Source organism: Nelumbo nucifera, chromosome 3 (genome assembly GCF_055504915.1).
Source record: "Nelumbo nucifera cultivar China Antique chromosome 3, China Antique-T2T, whole genome shotgun sequence".
Taxonomy (NCBI): domain Eukaryota; kingdom Viridiplantae; phylum Streptophyta; class Magnoliopsida; order Proteales; family Nelumbonaceae; genus Nelumbo; species Nelumbo nucifera.
The window spans coordinates 3,861,152-3,880,986 of NC_142651.1; the positions used below are offsets into that span (position 1 = coordinate 3,861,152).

A 19,835-nucleotide genomic window follows, 5' to 3' on the forward strand; every position below is an offset into this window, starting at 1 on the left:
AATTAGATGTTGCATTTTGTTTGGTAATTGGATGGGATGAAGAATTCACTTTTATCCAATCCAATCAAACTAAAAGTCTGTGTAATATAACAATACACATAATCATTACCCAAGCCTTATCCCAACTATATGGGGTTGACTACATGGATCTTGTTTTGTCCTTCCATTTTGTTTAAAGTCAAGACTTGCTCATGAGCCAAGTAGCCCGATGAACAGGTCTGGCCCACCTATTCTATATCAGCCTTGGACATAATTTTAGGCCTATAGGTTTGGGCTTGGGCTCTAAGCACCAACCTCAAATATTTTTCAAGCCAAGTTCTATATTTCTCAAATAAGCTCGAGCTCTAACCCAATAGTTAGGCTAGGCTCAAGATTTAGGCCTAATGGTCAAGTTGAGCTTGGGTTTGGGCTCTAAGCACCAAACTCAAATATTTTTCAAGCCAAGTTTGATATTTCTCAAATAAGATTGGGCTCCAACTCAATAGTCAAGCTTGGCTCAAGATTTAGGCCTTAATGGCGAAGCTGAGCTTGGGCTTGGGCCTAGACCACCCTAATGGCAGGAAATAATCTCAATGCATGCCTGTAGTATGTAGGGATTTGAGAGAACTTGTGATGGAGGAGATCCAAATAGGGTTGTAAACAGTTCGTATTTAGATCGGATCCAGTTGCATCCACATCCGATTATAAAACCTCTAGATATGCATCCACATTCAATTATCATGTCAGATTTTGGATTGAATCTGGATTTAATATGCAACCATTTTATTATGTTTAAAATGATCAAAAAATTAAAAGCATTTTAAAAAACTAATTATTGTTAACTTATATATGTATAATAAATATATATAAATATAAATTATTAAATTTATTTGTTATGAATTTTATGTAATTAATATTTAAATACATATATAACTATACTAAATCTATATATGAATGTAAGTTCTAATATCATGTTCGGTGTAATCGAATTTTGGGTCGAATTTGATACTGGAATTTCAAAATCCATTGGCATCATTAAATTAAACTCGTTCCATTGGTGTTTATATCCAGTTAATTATGTCCTCATATATTTTTAACAGATTTATACTACTTTAAAAAACACTAATAGCCTCGCTAATATTTTTGGAATTTTTTAGGACAAAATTTATCTTCCATATTTAAATTTATTGATAAAAAATGAGGGCAAAAGGGTAATCAATTATTAATATTAAATGAGTTAAAAATATACAATTGTAAGATATTCAATGTATTCAAATTTATTTTCATTAAATCCAACAATTAAGGTATTAATTTGCATTAACCTTCACTGAATCATATATTTAAGGCATTTTTATTTCGGCTCATCATTAAATTATATTAATTAAATCCATACACAATAGATTAATAATTTCAAGAACATAAACTCATACTTTTAAAATCTACCTAAATAAAAATCGTATTTTCATCTAAGCAGTGGTAAGAAATTAAACCATTTTGGGTTAAATGCGCCAATTCATGTTGTCACAATTAAATAATAAAATGAAAAAATAGATAAAATGAAAAAAATATATAAATTAAAAAAAATTGGAAACATTTTTAACATCATATATTCAACATATTAAACAATAATAAGTATGATAAACATAAAATGATTTTATTAACGATGGAAATGGAATGTAAAATTTAAAACCAATTAGAAATAAAACTATTTTCCTATTATCTCATATTAAGGTATATTCTCTTATTAAATCCACAAAATTATTTTTAATATTATAAAAATAAATATTTTGAAAAATAATTTGAAAGCAAAACTATTTTCTTCCCTCCCAATGGTGGGTAAGCAATTCAACCATTTTGTGCCAAATGAGTTAATAAATAATGTCACAATTAAATAACAAAAAGTTAAAATATATAAAATATATAATACAAAGAATAAAAAGAATTGAATATATCTCTAATATTGCATATTCATTATACTAAATAAAAATATGTATGAAATGTAAAAGTAATTTTATTAATGATGAAAATGGAATGCCAAAGTTAAAATCAACCCATAAATGAAATGATGTCATAGTCAAATAATAAAATTTTAAAAATATAAATATAAATAATAACAAAAATAAAAATAGAAAAAATTTGGGCACATATCTAATGTTATATATTCATAAAAATAAATATTGGGTACATCTCCAATATTATACATTCATTATCAATGATGGAAATGTAATATAAAATTTAGTATCAACCTAGAAATCAAATTATTTTCCTTTTTGGGTTTTGGGTTAGTGGTTTGGGTCAAATGGATTAATCGGTGATATCATAGTTAAATAATAAATTTTTAAAAAATAAAAAGTACAAGTAATTAAAAGAATATATAAAAATTATGTCAAACAAAAATTAAGTATGATAAGTAAAAATTATTTATATAATGTAGATGACATATAATTTAAAAAATAAATCCAAAAGTAAAGTTATTTTCTTATCTAGGTGGTGGATCAATGATCTAACTTTTCAAAGAAACTCATCAAGTCATAATTGAATAATAAATATTTAAAAAAAAAAGATAGAACACAAACAATGAAAAAGTACAAAATTATATCACATTTGGGAGCAATTATAATGTTATATATTCATCATAATAATAAAAATAATTGTTAAAATATATATATATATATTTTATTTATGGCAAAAATAGAATAAAATAATAATAATAATTGTTATTGTAATTTAAAATTTTCACATACAATGCATGTACACATTTACTACAAGGATTTAAGTTTATTTTTAATTTTATTCTTACTTTGTTAATTTTAAATTTTATCTTAATTATGATACATATAAAATCAATTAATTAATATGAAAAAAATTTTCGCATGCAATACATTACCGTAAGATAGCGACTGGTTGGTTGGTAATGCCTCGTGCTGGCTGTAAGGAGGCTTAGAGGCTTAGATAGAATCCCGCCCCGTTGTGTAACCCCACGGAGAAAAAATAATAATAAAAGACTATCTATCGGTACAATTGACAGCAGGTAGAAAGGCGTGGCCGGATCTGCTCCGCACAGCGTCTCACACCGATCTCACAGAATCTTATGGTCGTACATCGGGAGCATCTTTCGTATTTATATTTATTATTTATAGAGAGATGTTCCCTTTATGTGGCTGTGAAATCGGTGTGAAGCGCCCCAATTCACATCTAAACAAATTAATAGAAGAAACACGTGTAAGGCGGTGCATGATAATACGATGTAACGTACTACATTACGCAGCTTCCCCATGCGAGGATCGATGAACGATCTCAAAAATTTCAGAGTTGGCTTGATTTTAGGCTTGTAGGTTACATCTACGGAAAGACAAATGTTGGACTAGCAAAGGCGACCAGACCATCATCCTGTCTCACCCTGTGAAATTGGAGCATTTCGGTTATAATTCGTTGACGCGAAGGAAGCTTCTGTATTGGGCCGCGGGCGTTTCAGCGTATCACCGTATCAAATATAGGCCTTACGTTACATTAGGGTTTACTTTTCTTTATCTTTTTCCTTCCATTTTCGCCCTGATACGACTCGACGGTCGGATTTCCTTCGCCGGAATTGTAATTTCTGTCAGAAACTCCGACCGCGATCGTTGGGCCTTTCTCTAAGCTCACCTGTATATTGGCCCACGTTCAATCGGTTCTTTAAGGTTTGCATGCTAGAGAAATTCAGACAGGACGGTTGATTGATCAAATAACCGATTCCTCCGTTACGGAGTTCTAAGTTTATACTCGGGATGCATTCCTGTGATTTTGTTTCGAACAGGAATCATTGGTTATAGATGAATCATCGGGGTTCTTAGACAATTTGGAGTTTTAATTGCCACGAATAGATTTACTCTGTAAAATTTTCATCAAACCGGCGGTGTCTCGCCTCGCCGTCAGGCTCGATAAATTATTATTTTGTTACTGGAGGTGGACTGAGGGGATTTTGGTTACAAATTCAGCTGCAGTTGGTCATCTTTCCATTCAGTTAGCTGCAGTTTTATTGGAGACTTTTGACTCGATCGTCCTTGCTGTTATTATTTGCAGAGGAGGATAATTTGTTATACAGGGTTTTTGAAGGAACACAAGGATCAGAGGTTGTGTTTCCTTGTGAGCGAGGATGACTAGTCATGGAGGTTCTTCCAGAAAAAGCTCGGCTCTCAGTACCTCATCATCGCAGGGAAAGAAGAAAGCTTTGGAGATTGGAGGCCCCGACCCCAGACGGAAATCTTCTGCTTCATCTCGTTCCAGTTCCATGTATGCTGTCCTTTCTCTCTATCACACCTTGAAAAGTTTCGCTTTTGTATTTTGTATCTGGATGCATTTTAATTATAGATTCGGTTCTAGTTGCGAAACCCTCATTTCTTTGTTATGATTAATGTTAAACTCTATGGATTATTTTCTAATTTTTCAGTCTTAGGTCTGGGCTTCTTAAATTTTCTGTCTCCTAAGGGGCAGATGCTCCTAAAAGAACTACTGGGTTGAGAATCAAATTTGATTTCTTTGTTTGGTTTCTTGTTCACGTTGCTATATGAAAATTGCTGCAGTTCATTTATGGAATTTGCATTTTGTTTTCATTTCTGTCCGTTGTTTATCACACTCACTTAAGGTAATTTACGAGGAAAAGAAGTATAGGTTTGGGGGTTGAGGATTTGGTTGTCACGGAAGAAATGTAAGTCTGAAATCTGAATTTCTAGGCATTCCAAGAAGATGGATATTTTAACATAGGCACCATGAGTACGAGGATTGATTCAACAATCCCAATTTGGCTTCTTTTGTCTAAACCAAACATAAACTCCAAAATCTAATTGAGTTGATATTTCTGATGTTCTTAAATTTCCACTAAACATTATTGGTAATACTGAATACTCTATCATGAAGAGGTTATTCACTCCATTATTTTCTCTGTCAATGAATGCTAAGATAAGTTAGTCTTAAATTCTTGCTGCTGGTGCAGTTTGAATTTATGTTCTGTTACAGATGACAATATAAAGAGAATAATGTGCTATTTGTTTATGTAAACAGAATATTATCCAACATATTTGTCAAAATTCTTACTTATTTATTGTTTATTAATGTGCATATCCACATATTACAATACCATGCAAACTTAAAATAGAGGAATTTCAGTGACATTATTCCTTGTATTTGGGGACAGAATGCTAACTGGTGAGCGTACAGTCAAGCGGTTGCGATTGTCAAGGGCCCTTACAGTACCTGAAAGTACAAATGTCCATGAGGCTTGCCGCCGGATGGCTGCTCGCAGAGTTGATGCTTTGTTGCTAACTGATTCAAATGCTTTACTTTGTGGGATCTTAACAGACAAGGTTCAACTTGATTTGCATCCTTTACTTTGTTTGCTGCAGTATGAATCCTTTTTCTGTTTAAGCTCATGAATGTGTTACTTTTCTCCTTTCTTTTTTTCTTTCTTTTTTGGGTTTCCTTCTTGGTGATTTAAGGACATAGCAACAAGAGTCGTTGCTCGTGAGGTAAATATTGAGGATACACCTGTCTCCAAAGTCATGACAAGGAACCCAGTTTTTGTTCTTTCAGACACACTAGCTGTGGAGGCTCTGCAGAAGATGGTGCAAGGTTTGTACCGGCTGGGAAGCACATATATCATTCATTATCTTTCTTGGACAACTTACAATAATTTCTTGGACTATATAATCATGTTTTCAATGCTTTACCTACAGGAAAATTTCGACATTTGCCTGTTGTGGAGAGTGGAGAGGTAATTGCTTTACTGGATATTGCAAAGTGTCTGTATGATGCTATTGCACGAATGGAAAGGGCTGCTGAGAAAGGAAAGGCCATTGCGGCTGCTGTAGAAGGAGTGGAAAAACAATGGGGAACTTCAATATCTGGTCAGTAGAGAGTGTTACTAAAAATGAAGTTTTCCCTGCATCAATTGTCTTGCATGCAAAACTTCTTCTTCTTCCGTATAAATTTTGTTAGACTTCTTAAGACATTTAGGTTTCATGCCATTTTATATGTGGTTATTTGCATTACAGGTCCCAATACTTTCATTGAAACTCTTCGAGAAAGGATGTTTAGACCCTCTTTATCTACAATCATTTCTGAGAATACAAAGTAGGTAATATCCTCATTTTCAATTAGATTCTTTTAAGCTTCCCTGGGATTTTGTTTCCTGAACAAACACTTAGTTTAATTGACTGAGAGTGCTCATTTCAGGGTAGTAACTGTCTCACCTGGTGAGACAGTCTTAACAGCAGCAAAGAAGATGCTAGAGTACCGGTTAAACTCTGCAATTGTAAGTGTTGGAAACAAACCACAGGGAATTCTAACGTAAGCATCTTCTTAGTCAATGCATCACATTCTGGATTTTTTTGGGTTAAATTGTCAAAAATGGTTAAGAACTTGATGTAACTTTGTTATCCTTAAGACAAACTCTCAATGTTAATGTCTGTTGCCAAACTCCTTTGTCAGTTCAAAGGATATATTGATGCGGGTCATAGCACAAAATCTTTCTCCAGAATCAACTCCTGTAGAGAAGGTATGTATCATACATAAATGGTTTTGTCCAGCTCAAATGAATATTTTTTTTTCTTAGTCTCTTTTTGCATTCATTTCAACATTTCTTTTCTCAAACCTTACACTGTCAACTAAGGAGCATTTTATGTTCCTTTGGGTAAAACAGATTTTACACCTGATTCTTAAACATAGTTTACTGGAATCTGATATTCAGGTCATGACCCCAAATCCTGAATGTGCAACAGTGGATACACCAATTGTTGATGCTCTGCACACAATGCATGATGGGAAGTTTTTACACCTTCCTGTTACGGATCGAGGTATTTATATATTCTGCCAAAAGAGAATTTAGTAACTGGTATCCTGTTACTCTTGTTCTAATTTGATAAGTTTGGATTTTGCAACAGATGGAAGCATTGTTGCTGTTATTGACGTACTTCATATTACAAATGCTGCCATAGCTACAGTAAGTTGAACCAATGTTCAGAATTCATTGTACTCCAATTATGTCTTCCGTCCATTTTATCTTTCTTTTTTAATAATTGATTTAGTATTTGCACTTATAATGATATAGAAGTTGCATGCATCTCATGTTAAAGGTTGTGTAACAAGTCACAAGCCCTATATATTAGGCACTTGTAACTTGCCAGTTTTGTTAAAAGGCACAAAAATATAATATGCTCTGGTAATATTATAATGTGATTTAGTGCTAGAGATATTTATGTTGAAGTGTTGAACTTTTCTAGTATTTAAAGATTCTGTAGATGTTATAGTTTCTGTTTACCAGTGTCCTAATTAGCTACTTCCAGTGTCATTCTGTAACTGCAAATATATTTTCATGTCAGGCCTTTTTGGTGTTTCTTATTTATGAGTCTGATATTGCCACAATTATCTTAGTTACATAGTGAAAGGTGCATAACAAAGACAAACTAGATTGATGTTTTGGAAATCTTCTGGTAGATGGATATCCTCATAACATCTTTGCTTCAATTATCACAGATGTTAAATTCTAATTGCAACACAATGAAGTATGGATTTCATGTATTTAGAACTACTTGTTGGACTTGAAAAATCATTAACTCTTTGAGTGATGTAAAGCTAAAAGTTGAGGAAAGGGATGTCAAATCTGTCCTTTCATCTGGATCTATACAGGCTTTCTAGGGGTTCTCATGATTATATGCTTACAAATACAATGTGAACCTGACTTTATTCCTGAACCTTAAAATGTTCAACAAGCCCAAGGGAAGTCAAACTTGTCCCTTCATCTAAGATCTATACAGGTTTTCCAGGGGCTCTCATGATTAGATGCTCACATATAATAATGTAAACCTGACTTTATTCCTGAGCCTTAAAATGTTCAAGTCCAAGCCCAATAAATTGCTGAATTGGTTCAAGTTCCCACAACATTGAGCCTATCTCAGCAAGCCCAGGACATCTTTTTTTTATCAGCAAAAAGATTAATTATATTAATAGGTGAAAAAAGTCACAGCAGTTTGGGTATCTGTTCACCCAAGAATACAGAATACATTAATGTCCAATAACAAGTTACAATAGGGCCCAAAATAGCTGCTGCCTAAATATCGCTTGCTTAGTGTCAGCCATCCCATTAGCCATCCAGTGTGTCCAAGTAAAAGAAGCACCCAAGTCTGCTTTCACTTTCAGGCTTTCCATCAGCAAGCCTGGGGTACCAGTTGCCAATTTGTGCAGACCCCATGTGATATGTAAAAGATTCACTTCCAATCATCTTCTCAAATCTCATAGTCAATTCTTTTAAAGATTTGATTGGATACTCAAGATTTGTTGAATATATGAAGATTTAGAATATTCATTTTCTAACAAATATTTCTTCTTTTTAGTTTCATTGTTTAGATAATAAATATATTGTAATGTAGATCTCAGAAGATATATTTTAAATCCTCCATATAAACCAATATGCTCATGTCTTTGGTGTACATGGGCATATTGTAATTACTCATACTCTTTTTCAATGAAGTACATTACACCTTACCTTCTTAAAATTATATAAAACCTATTAACAGAAATAAAAGGAAGAGATAGAGAGGAGAAGAGAGAGTAGAGAGAAGAGAAGAGGAAGAAGAAAGATCAGGAGACAAAAGGTTGGGCTGGTGGCACCCACTTCTTTATTTATAATAGAGAAACAAAATAAAAAAGATGAAATTACATCTATACCCCTGTCCGACATTCTAATGAGAAATAACATAAAACTAACATGGGACAGCTTTCTAACAGTTCACTAATGGCACTATGACAACAAAACCAATGTAGACACCCTTAGCATTGATTGAATGAATATCCTAATACTGGATCTTGCAGAAATTGTTTTCTTTGGTTCAATACATACCCGGTATTTCTACATCATTGGAATATAGTTGAGTATGGTGTTTCAGTTTCTTTATTTTGCTTCCCCTTCAAATAAACTAATTGTGTTATGCAAGGGTAGAGTATCTCTGCATGACTATTCCATTTATATGTTCCATTTCCTTTTCCAAAGAAATATAGAATATGGACATTTTCTGGTGGTTGACATGTTGTTAATTTTAACTCCTCAGGTGTTTGGTAGATTTTACAGATTTTGGGAAGACAGAAGTCCAGAAATTAGCATTTTTCTTTCCAGATTTTTGCTTTTCTATTATTTTACTAGTAAATATGCATGGGTGTTGTACATGGCAATTTCAAATGATTTCAGTGTTTTTATCAAAACCAATGTAACAAAGATAAGTAATCAAAGCATGGCGCATTAGTGGATTTATTATCTTTCAACCTAAAAACCCAGCTTCAAACCAACTGATGGTGGCCCAGTTGATAGGTTCTCTGGCTATTTGTAGTGGAGACCTGGGATCAAATCCCGCTGCCACCAAGGTTGGGGGGTTATGGGTTTGGAGGATGGGCTACCCTATTGTGTAGCCCCATGAAGCCAATAAAATAAAATAAAAGATAAGATAGAAGAAGAGAATGCTTTATTGAGAGAATACCCTAAAAGGCAGATAAGTATTAAAGAAAAGGCCAACCCACCCAAACACATCTCTGGCAAGAGTCTATATAAAGAAAATTAGCTTGTATACATATTACTTATAAAATCCAAGACATTACACAAATCCCTCTGAACAGATCTTCTATTCACACCTTCAGAATCTGGAAGGACAAAGCCAAATCATGGATGAGGGATGAAGTTCGCAGATAGATGCATAGGAAAAGGATTCATGCTCCAAAATCTCCAACATACTGCAAAAGGATTCATGCTCCAAAACATTTTTGCATTAGAATCATCTGAAAAACTTTTAACTGGAAAAATACATTTGCATTGTGTAGTAGCAAATGATTTAGTGTTTTTTTCACTAAATTTTGGAGTAGCAGGTCTATGCTGAAAAGTTATATTTATTAGATGTTTTTTTTCTTCTTCTGTAATATTCTTTCATGGGAAATATTTTTTTTTTCTTGCATAAACTAAGGTGGGAAGTAATGGTGGAATTGGAAATGAGGCTACGAGCACCATGATGCAAAAGTTTTGGGATTCTGCAATGGCATTGGGATCAGTGGAAGATGAAGAAGAGACACGAAGGTTAGACTCTTATGTCATTGCAGTGAAGCATTTCTGGTTTAGGACTCAAATTGTTTTTAACACATGGTGATTTTTCAGTGAGGGATCCATAAAACTGCCTTCCGAGGGAACAGACTTAGGGAAGTCTACTTATCTTTCATATGCCCCCCCTAACACGTTCTCATTCAAGATTGAAGATAAAAAGGGTCGGATGCACAGATTCAACTGCGGTATGATGCCTCTTCTCATCTAGCAGCAGAAAGTTATTTGTCTAATGAGGAAATCTAATGTACCAATTTGACGAGGGGTCAATAAACTTTGTTCTTTATAGCAAAGAGAAAAATCATTAAAGAAAAAGAGAAAAGATAGATCAATAAAAAGTAGAAAGTATTGCTTATCAAAAATAAAAAATAGAAAATATAAGATACAATCTCAGTTGATAAGATATTACCAAGGCAAAAAGAAAACCACAGAATCACCCCCAGCCCCTGCTACCACCTTCAACATGGTTGACCACTTCACCAGACAAAAGACCGAAAGAAAATACATATAAAAGCCTATATCCCCTCTACAGATCAACTAACTTACCCCAATGCACATAGCCCCTACCTTTCACCCTCTGGTCAACACCCTTAAAATTATGTCCTCATCCCCTCAAGCCCTACTTAGAGAGCTATAATCTGCTTAGTTGCTGGAAAACTGGGTATGTAGTTTGTAAAATTTTTGTTCTCTTCTAACTTCATGAACACCATTCTGGCAAACCCAACTCCTTATCCACCTCAATTTCTTTCTTTGACAATCCTATCAATACCCACCTGCTTATCAATTTTATGCACTTTGTCCAACAATTCCTCATCTTCATTAGGCTCTTCCCCTAGTTCCTCCATCACTTCACCTTCCAAATCCACTGCACCAGTTCTATCCAAATCAACCATATTATCTTCCATTAGTGTTATTCTTTTTTTTTTTTTTTGATAATTGAAAAGCCATTAGTGTTATTCTATACTTTGACTTTTGAGAAATGTCTTCCATAGACAACTCTTGAGATTTAATTTCAGAATCTATAATATCACAAGACATATATCCAAAGCCTTAATTTGACTGTCATTGTTAGTAGCTCCAATCACTAAAGCATCCTTTGAATTGCTTTTCATAACCAGACATCCTTCACACTCTGTGAAATTTGATGGCCAATAAACAAGAATTTAGCGTGGTCTTTAGACGACCTTTTAGTTATTTCGACTGGTGATTATCTTTTTGTTACCAGATGGCTGGTGCTATTCACAGTCGGCCAGTATTCTGATGTGGTTTCAGCAAGAAAACCAAAAGAACAATAAAAGAAAAACCAGAAGAAAGAAGAGAGGAGGAGAGAAGAGAATAGAAGAGAAAAGGAGCAGATCTTAATCAGTTTCTGCCGCCCAGGTTTAGTATTTATATGTTTCTATTATAACAAGATCTACAATGACATCTATGCCCCTACCACCCAAAACACTCCTTAATAAACAATAACAACAATAGTAACAACAACTATAGTAGGCCCAGTAAGGTCTAGAAAGACTAATAACAAAGGCCCAAAATACTAATAACAAGTAAATAAAAAAGACAACTAATATGTCAAGGACTTCACAAATCTATTAGACTATTTCTCCACACTCCCCCTCAAGTTGGGAATAGATATTAGTCATTCCCAACTTGCATAAGTCTGTCTCTAACTTGACCCTTGTAACTGCTTTGGTGAAGAGATCAGCAAGCTGTATATGGGAGGCAACATAAGGAAGGGACACTTATTGGGAGGCAACTCTTTCTCTGATAAAGTGTTGATCCACCTCAATATGTTTGTTTCTATCATGTTGTATTGGATTATGAGCAATATTAATAGCAGCCTGATTATCATAATACAACATTAGGGGCTTTTCATATTCAACCTCCAACTCCTCAAGTAATGATCTTAATCATTACACTTCAGCCACCCCATTATCCATAGATTTGTACTCTGCTTCAGCATTGGAGCGGGCGACAACAGTTTGTTTCTTACTCTTCCAAGAAACAAGGTTGCCCCCAACATGGGCATTGATTTGAATCTTGTTTAACTTTTTTTTTTTTAAAATCTCCTATCATCCACACATCCAGCCCAGTCTGCATCAGTGTACACTTCTATCTTCATATGACCATTATTCTTGAAGAATATATCTCTACCTGAACACCTTTTTAAATAGGCAATATCCTTTCAACTGCAAGAAGGTGAGATGTTCTGGGAGACTACATATAATGGTTGACAACACTAACAACATAAGAAATATCTAGGCATGTTAGACAGAGGTAGAAAAGCTTCCAACCAGCCGTTGATATAGCTTTATCTTCAAGTGGTTCACCCCCTTCCGCATTTATCTTATGGTTTGGCTCAATTGGTATGTCTGCTGGTTTAATTCCCAATCACTTCCTACAAGTTGTCAATCTCATAAAGGAATTATTTTCTACTCAGAAACCAATGAGTGCCAGTACCAATTGAAGGTTTAGCCCCTAAACCTTAATCTGATCCAAAGAACTTTAATTCTTCTTGGTTATTGGTGATCTCCAAGATTGCAGATCTTGGGCAGCAAGAATTTCTCCAATAAACCTCCAAGAATCAGGCAAGACAGACTGAAATATCCAGCCCTAATACATCCTCATGTAGCCAGCTAGAAGAACCCTACATAGAAACCCTAGCAAGCCCTAAACCTTGCTTTGATACCAAGATGGCTGGTGCTGTTCACAGTCGGCCAGTATTCTGATGTGGTTTCAGCAAGAAAACCAAAAGAAAAATAAAAGAAAAACCAGAAGAAATAAGAGAGGAGGAGAGAAGAGAATAGAAGAGAAAGGGAGCAGATCTTAATCAGTTTCTGTCGCCCAGATTTCACATTTATATGTTTCTATTATAACAAGATCTACAATGGCATCTATGCCCCTACCACCCAAAATAACAAGAATAGTAACAGCAACTATAGTAGGCCCAGTAAGGCTCAGAAAGACTAATAACAAAGGCCCAAAATACTAATAACAAGTAAATAAAAAAGACAACTAATATGGCAGGGACTTCACCAATCTACTAGACTATTTCTCCACATTACCCTTTCTTTTGAAAAAGGTAAGGTATAATTGTATTAAGTATCAAAAGATGTGTACAAAAAAGGTCCTTTGTACAAAGAGTTTCTGTACAAATGAACAAATCTTAAGGACCCCCAAAAGCATCCACTTCCAAAAAAGAAGATGAAGTGAATTCTCGTTCAAAAACAGTAGACATCCAGCTTCTAATCATTTCTATAGCAGAATTGATTACTGCCTTCTCCAGACTTGCTCCCTGTTCAAACACTCTTAAGTTTCTTTCAAATCAATAGCCCACAAAACTGCTTCTGGAACAGGTGCCCAGCAGCAATTCCCTTTTTCTGTCGTTTCCTGGAACATGCCAACCAATTATGCCTTATCTGAGGCGTGGCAGAACCAAAAAAGCAGCAAAAAGAAGTGCCATATTCTGGTTGGGAAGGTACAGTAGAGGAAAAGATGAGCAATTGCTTCATTCTCGTTATTGACAGGGGGCAGAGAGATCAGGTAGATTCATCCCCTTGCTGGCTAATGTATCATTCGTTAAACATCTATCCCAGGCCACCAACCAAAGAAGAACTTGACTTTTGAAGGAGATACTATACTCCATATCACCTTGTAAGGAAAAGAATTCTCCAAATCATCAATATCCCTTATATAAAGACCTCAGTATGAAGAGACCAGATTTTGTCCATCTCCACTTTCTAGGATCTTGAGATTGTGGGTTTACTTGCTGATTTTAAATCAATGCAAGGAGCTATCTTACTTCTTGCATCTCTCAGTCATTGAAATTTCTTCTAAAAGAGGGATTCCAGGTAAGAGTCTTCTACTAAAATATCACTACTGCTAGCCACTCTTAAACAGGTTTGGGAACAAATCCTTCAACACCCTATCATTGCACCAAGGATCGTTCCAAAACTTAATTCAACTGCCATTCCCTACTTGGTATTTTATACCTTTGATAAAACAAGGGTAAACCTTATTTGTTTCCCTCCAAACACTGCAACCTATGGTTCAATTCAAAGATTTAATTTCCAATAGGCTGTGTTTGGTTTGAAAGAAAAGGTAGGGAAACCTGTATATGGTTTAATAGACCATATATTGTCTATACCAGGCCATAACTGACAAACAACATCAAAACAATTTGACTTTTGACTGCATTAATACATACTTAAATAACCTTTCTGACAGTACCAAGTCAAAGGAGATCTAGTCAATGTTTAATATTGAAAAATGGATCCAGGCTTAAACCTGTTGGCCCAGTTTGAATCAGAGTAGCAATAGCAAACAGCTTGTTCCAAGAAGTTAGTAGATTGAAACCGTTGGATAGCTGTGGTGCTTGGTTTTGGGCCTGAGAGATCTCTCAGATGAACCCACTTACTAAAAGCTCAGGTTTCCTCATTATCTAAATTCTACAGACTTTTGATTGTATTCTATAATTGTGGAAATAACTTTTGCTATTGCTGCTGACTTCAGAAACACAGAGTTTGACAGATGTTATAGCTTGCATCCTTCAGAGGGTGGGAGATGACATCGACCGGAACCATGTCCCTCAAATTCTGGTATGTTGAAACTTCTTAGTAACCTATTTGTTTATTTACTTTGGGGGAAGAGGCTTGCATTATATTATCTTGGCTGTGTTTTGTAGTATGAAGATGAAGACCACGACAAAGTCATGCTTGCATCCGATAGTGATCTTGGAGCAGCTGTGGATCATGCAAGGCAAACTGGTATGAAGGTATGATTCTTCATTATTCTCTTATTTCAAGGCAGGATATTAAAGAATTCATCTTGTACGTTGACTACTAATAGCGTACCAACTGAGATGAAAACATGCACAAAGGTTCAGTTTGCTTGGAACGTGATATTTGTTTTATATAGAACTGTATATTTTTATGGGTTCAACTATGATACTGGAAAAACTTACAGCCAACCAACCAGTATCATAAAAAAGATGGCCAATCGGGGGATATTCATCAGAGTTCACGGCAGTGCTTTGATTGTTCAAAGCTCTTTTGGTACCATGTCTTTCCCGGATCATAGATTTTTCCATATTTTCACTAGTTATTTTTACTAGGCACTGGTTCAGAGCCTCAGGGGTAAGTAACCAGTAACTAGAATGATGAAGACAGGTCTCATTCTAGGGTCTGGGGTTTGACTCCTTCAAATTTACCAAGTGGTGCTCTGTAATATGAAGGATATCAAAGTGGCAACAAGGTTCAAAAATTTTGAGGGGTATATTGGGATTCTGAACCTCACTCGTTATGTTTTTTTTCGTTTCAAAATTTCGGGGGGGGTTGGTTGGGAAATAAGGCTATTTAACATATAAAGTAAACGTCCTTCAAAAATTCCTATAAGCATATTGGTGACCCACTTATATGATATTACGCCACTATCATCCGATATATAACAAAATTTTGAACCCTGGTGGCAGGATCTTTTTCTTTTCTCTTTTCACACTGTAATCTAAGAAGCTCTGAAACATCCTTTCTAGAATTTATCGACATACCCTGGCATCCCAGACCTTCCACAGATGAAATCTGGTGCAGAACAAAATTGTTGAAGTTATAAGCACAGATGAAAGTAGTGAACTTATCATAGTGATAATTGTTCAAGAGTCAAGACTCCCTTTTTTATAAAAAATAAAATCCTTGTTGAATTGAACAATCTCTAACATTGGTTGAAATCTGTAACAGGGTCTAAGGCTGTATTTAGATTATTCAGGCACGGATGATCATAGGAGGGCTGGGTCTGGAAGTTTGAGTTATGCACACAAGGATGCATGGGCTGCTGCATACAGTACAGTTGCAGCAGGTGCTGCACTTGTAGCAGGACTCGGTGTAATGGCATACTTGAAGAGATCCTGATTAGAGTGTCATACAGAGGAAGAAACATCTTTTGGGCCCACAGATTACCAATCTCTTCGACTCCCTAGGGGGGGGGGGGGAGGAATGGGGAGATTACAATACTACAAGACATGAGGCAAATGCGTTTCTCCAACGCTAAATGTGTATTGATTTGCGGGAATGAATAATGATATTCAGAAGGTTGAACTTGCATTTAAGGGGAAAAACTTTCCAACTTGCTATTACCATTCAAGTAATTCATGTTTTTTATTCTTAATAAAAGAAACAATGGACGATTCTGGTTTAATCAATAAATTGGGTCAAATCAATCCATTTATATATTGATGATTGGTGATGATGCACCTCCGAGAATTGCAACTTGACCTGGTCAATCCCATGGCCTTAGCAGCCAGTTCACGTCACAGCAACAAGCCAACAACTCCCATACCCGTATGTTGTTATTACGGGGAGGTGTTCCCAATACACGGCTGATTTGTGCTATGAGGTCAGTCGTCAGTGTGAGGAGCGCTCTGTGAAGAGCAGATCCGAACTCCTTGGCAGCTGCTAAGTTACTGGTCAATGGCCTTAGCAGCTGTGTTTTTGTTTTGATTACATTCATATGGTGCTCATTCTCTGTGTTAATGTGTTATATCCAAGGTATTAGTATCAACGTTTTTGCGATACTAGGTTGGTTTCTGATTCAATTCGGTTAAGGGTGACTCGATCCATTTATAATTCAATCTGATGTGATCTATTTTTTGCTTTATTTGATCTAAATGTATATGCTTATATATACTTGGAATTTATATTCTCTTTATTGATAAAGTTTGGTTCAATCGTTGTACTTTTACCAAAGAATCATTGGTTCAAGTTTCATGAAATTTATTTTCAGTATATATTCTCATTTGTGATTGATGGTGACGAACAGTAGATGAAGTGTCTGATGAGTTGGACAAGCTGTGCTGGATCCAATGATCTATGCACGCAAATGGTCAAGGGTCCCAAATGGGGTTGTTAATGGATCAGGTCTACCAGGCAGACCCAAACCGACCTAACCAATTATAACAATTCTAGTTTCATGATTTTTTTTGTTCTTAATTTTCTTATTTATCATGTTTTATGTTTGAAATGATAAATTTGATAGATAATAGATAAGATAATATTAGTTAACATAACATGTAAATTTAAATAACTTTTTTATTAATGTTATATTATCAAAATTAAAGTTATTATTTAAATAAACAAATATAATTTTTAACATAATTGGGTCTAGACATGATAGACCCGAGTATTAACCAGGACGGTTCTGGGTTTGTGATTTTGTCCTGATTAATAATTGATTCAGGATTCGTTTAATTAGACCAAACCGATTGACAACCCTAGCTCCGAGGTGGCTTCTTAGGAAAAAGCACTATGGCGCCCAAGTCAATAAGCATATATGGAGGTCGATGAGGCCAAACTATTAGGATGAGCTGGTCATAACTAAGCAGAGGAGTTCGGAAAGCAAGTGAGCTAGAGAGTAAGAGAGCGAGAATGCCAGAGTGTGAAGAAGAAGAATACCTTGATTGGCAATTTGGCATGCCTTTAAATACCTATTGGGGTGTACCTTTGTGCTCTTCACTTGAGGGACACATGGCGTGTCCCAAGGTCGTCCTCGACCCAAGTTCTAGGAGTGTATTCCTCAATCCTTGTGTGAAAGGCAAGATGAGGGGTGTAGTCTGCTTGGTATTCACCACGTGTCCCTAGTTGTCTGAGATTCGTGGCGTGCAACGACATCCATTCCCTCGACGAATGTGGATCCACTACATCATCGACCTCAACATCAATTAGGCTCGAGGCTCATCATAAAGTGTCATTCAAGTTTAATTCTATATTATTATTCATGTGGTGATTTAGTCAGGGTGATTCACGATTCTATCAGTGATATATAATATCATAATCATTTTTAGTTCATATTTTTAATAATATATAAAATTTTGATCATTTTTAATTAATGACACCTTGAATATCTGAATATTTATAATCAAATTTGAACCCCCTTATATCAAATACGATCCATTTACAGTTCTACATCCTTATATTTGTCAACTTAATTTTTAGTAGACAAACTAGCGGGATGCATGGAATTTGTTAAGCGAAAGCTAAATAATAGAAACACATAAGAGTATATAATTGTTTTATATTTTTTAACTTTTTAAATAATTAATAATTATTTATATTTTGGGTTCGACTATGATATGCGAAAGATATGATATCTGAAAATTTTTTTACCAAACAATTGGTATCATAAACGTGGTAGCCAATCAAGTGTTATTTATCAAAATTCATGAGTGGATTTTGATCGATCAAAACTCTTTCAATACCATATATTTCCCGCATCATAGATTTTCCCTTATATTTTATATATTACTTTTAATAATTTTTTTTATAATACAAAAATAGCAATAATTAATTCCAGCTAGGGTTGTTCATCAAACTGATGAAACTGACCAACTCAACCCTAATTGGTCGATTTTCTAGTATTTGTAGTTGGCTTTAGTTCAACAATTCTCCATCTAACCAAGTTGGATTAGCTTCGCTTTGGCCAATTGTAAATTGACTAAAATTGAATGGCCCAATCATATATATATATATATTTAATATATTTTTTTAATACAGGAAAATGGGAAATTTCCCATATTTCTTAGTCTAAAATATTTTATATCATAAATTTAATTTTTAAATTTGTTTTTTAATAATGTCACTATAATTTTGAAAATTTTAATTTAATTTTTTAAATTTAAATCTTTTGAACCAACCTACCAAACCGAAAATCAACCCAAAACGATACAACCTGAGTTAGTCGATTTTCACTAATGGCTAGTTGATTTCGAATGACCAACTCCCCAACCCGACCAGGTTGATTTGGTTGGCCAAACATCCTACAACCAAACCGAACCAACTTGTAAACACTCTTAATTTTAGCTAAATTAATAGTTTAATCTCTAATAAATAACAATAATTTAATCTCTAATGATTATTGAAAATTTATAGTGAAAATGTACAACTATTGAAAATACATTGATAATGAAAATATAATAAATAATTAATAAAAATACAATAAATACTAAAAAATATATTAAATTAATCAATAGCTAGTATAATCTCAAATAATAGTTTAATCTCTAAGAAACATTAATCAATAAATTATAACAAAAATACAATAAGTACAATAGATTAAATTTAAAAAGTTAAATAACAATAGTTTAATCTTCAATAATTATTGAAAAATTCTGTTAAATAACAAAAAAAAGATTTATACATAATTATTGAAAATATATTTATCGCAAAAAAATAAATACTTATTGAAAATACAATAAATATTATTTTAGCGTATATAAATATATAATGAGTATAGATTAAGATTTTAAAATTATTATTAATAAATATTAAGTTTTTGAAGTTATTTTCTATAGTTATTAATTGAAATAAGTGAAATTAGTTATTTAAATTTTAAAATATTAATTATTTATTAAATTTAAGAATTCCTAAAATTATAATTTATACTATTATTACATAATTTCGTTATTATTTTTGTAAAATATTAAGTTATTATTAATTTGAATATTATGTTATAATTATTTTTCTAGTTTTAAGAAAATTTTTAAATTTATTATATAATATTAAATTTTTTAGATATTACATAATATTAAATTTTTTAAAGTTATTACATAATATTAAATTTGTTATATAATTATTTAGATATTTTTAATATTTTTATTGAAGATATTTAGTTATTGAAATGTTTAAATATTATTTTATTTTTTAATTTTATTTCGTTTATTATTTGAATAACATTTAAATTGAATAATCCAGAAAACCAT

General features: G+C 33.8%; 1 protein-coding gene across 3 annotated transcripts; it reads left to right on the top strand.

Moving 5' to 3' along the window:
• The first annotated feature begins 3,270 nt into the window (after positions 1 to 3,270).
• On the top strand, positions 3,271 to 16,311 carry LOC104592860 (CBS domain-containing protein CBSCBSPB5-like). Of its 3 annotated transcripts, none has more exons than XM_010252372.3 (14): positions 3,271 to 4,251; positions 5,153 to 5,321; positions 5,454 to 5,586; positions 5,691 to 5,861; positions 6,009 to 6,087; positions 6,190 to 6,303; positions 6,445 to 6,511; positions 6,704 to 6,809; positions 6,897 to 6,955; positions 9,960 to 10,069; positions 10,148 to 10,278; positions 14,603 to 14,688; positions 14,775 to 14,864; positions 15,823 to 16,311. In XM_010252372.3, the coding sequence occupies exons 1-14, from the start codon at positions 4,115 to 4,117 to the stop codon at positions 15,991 to 15,993; spliced, it is 1,623 nt and encodes a 540-aa protein (XP_010250674.1). In that variant the 5' UTR covers positions 3,271 to 4,114; the 3' UTR covers positions 15,994 to 16,311. The 3 variants fall into 3 exon arrangements, 2 of the variants coding, with proteins under 2 accessions (XP_010250674.1, XP_088757088.1); XM_088900962.1 differs by having other exon boundaries at positions 14,775 to 14,856; XR_016083979.1 differs by lacking the exons at positions 14,775 to 14,864; positions 15,823 to 16,311 and adding an exon at positions 14,370 to 14,518.
• The last annotated feature ends 3,524 nt before the right edge of the window (positions 16,312 to 19,835 follow it).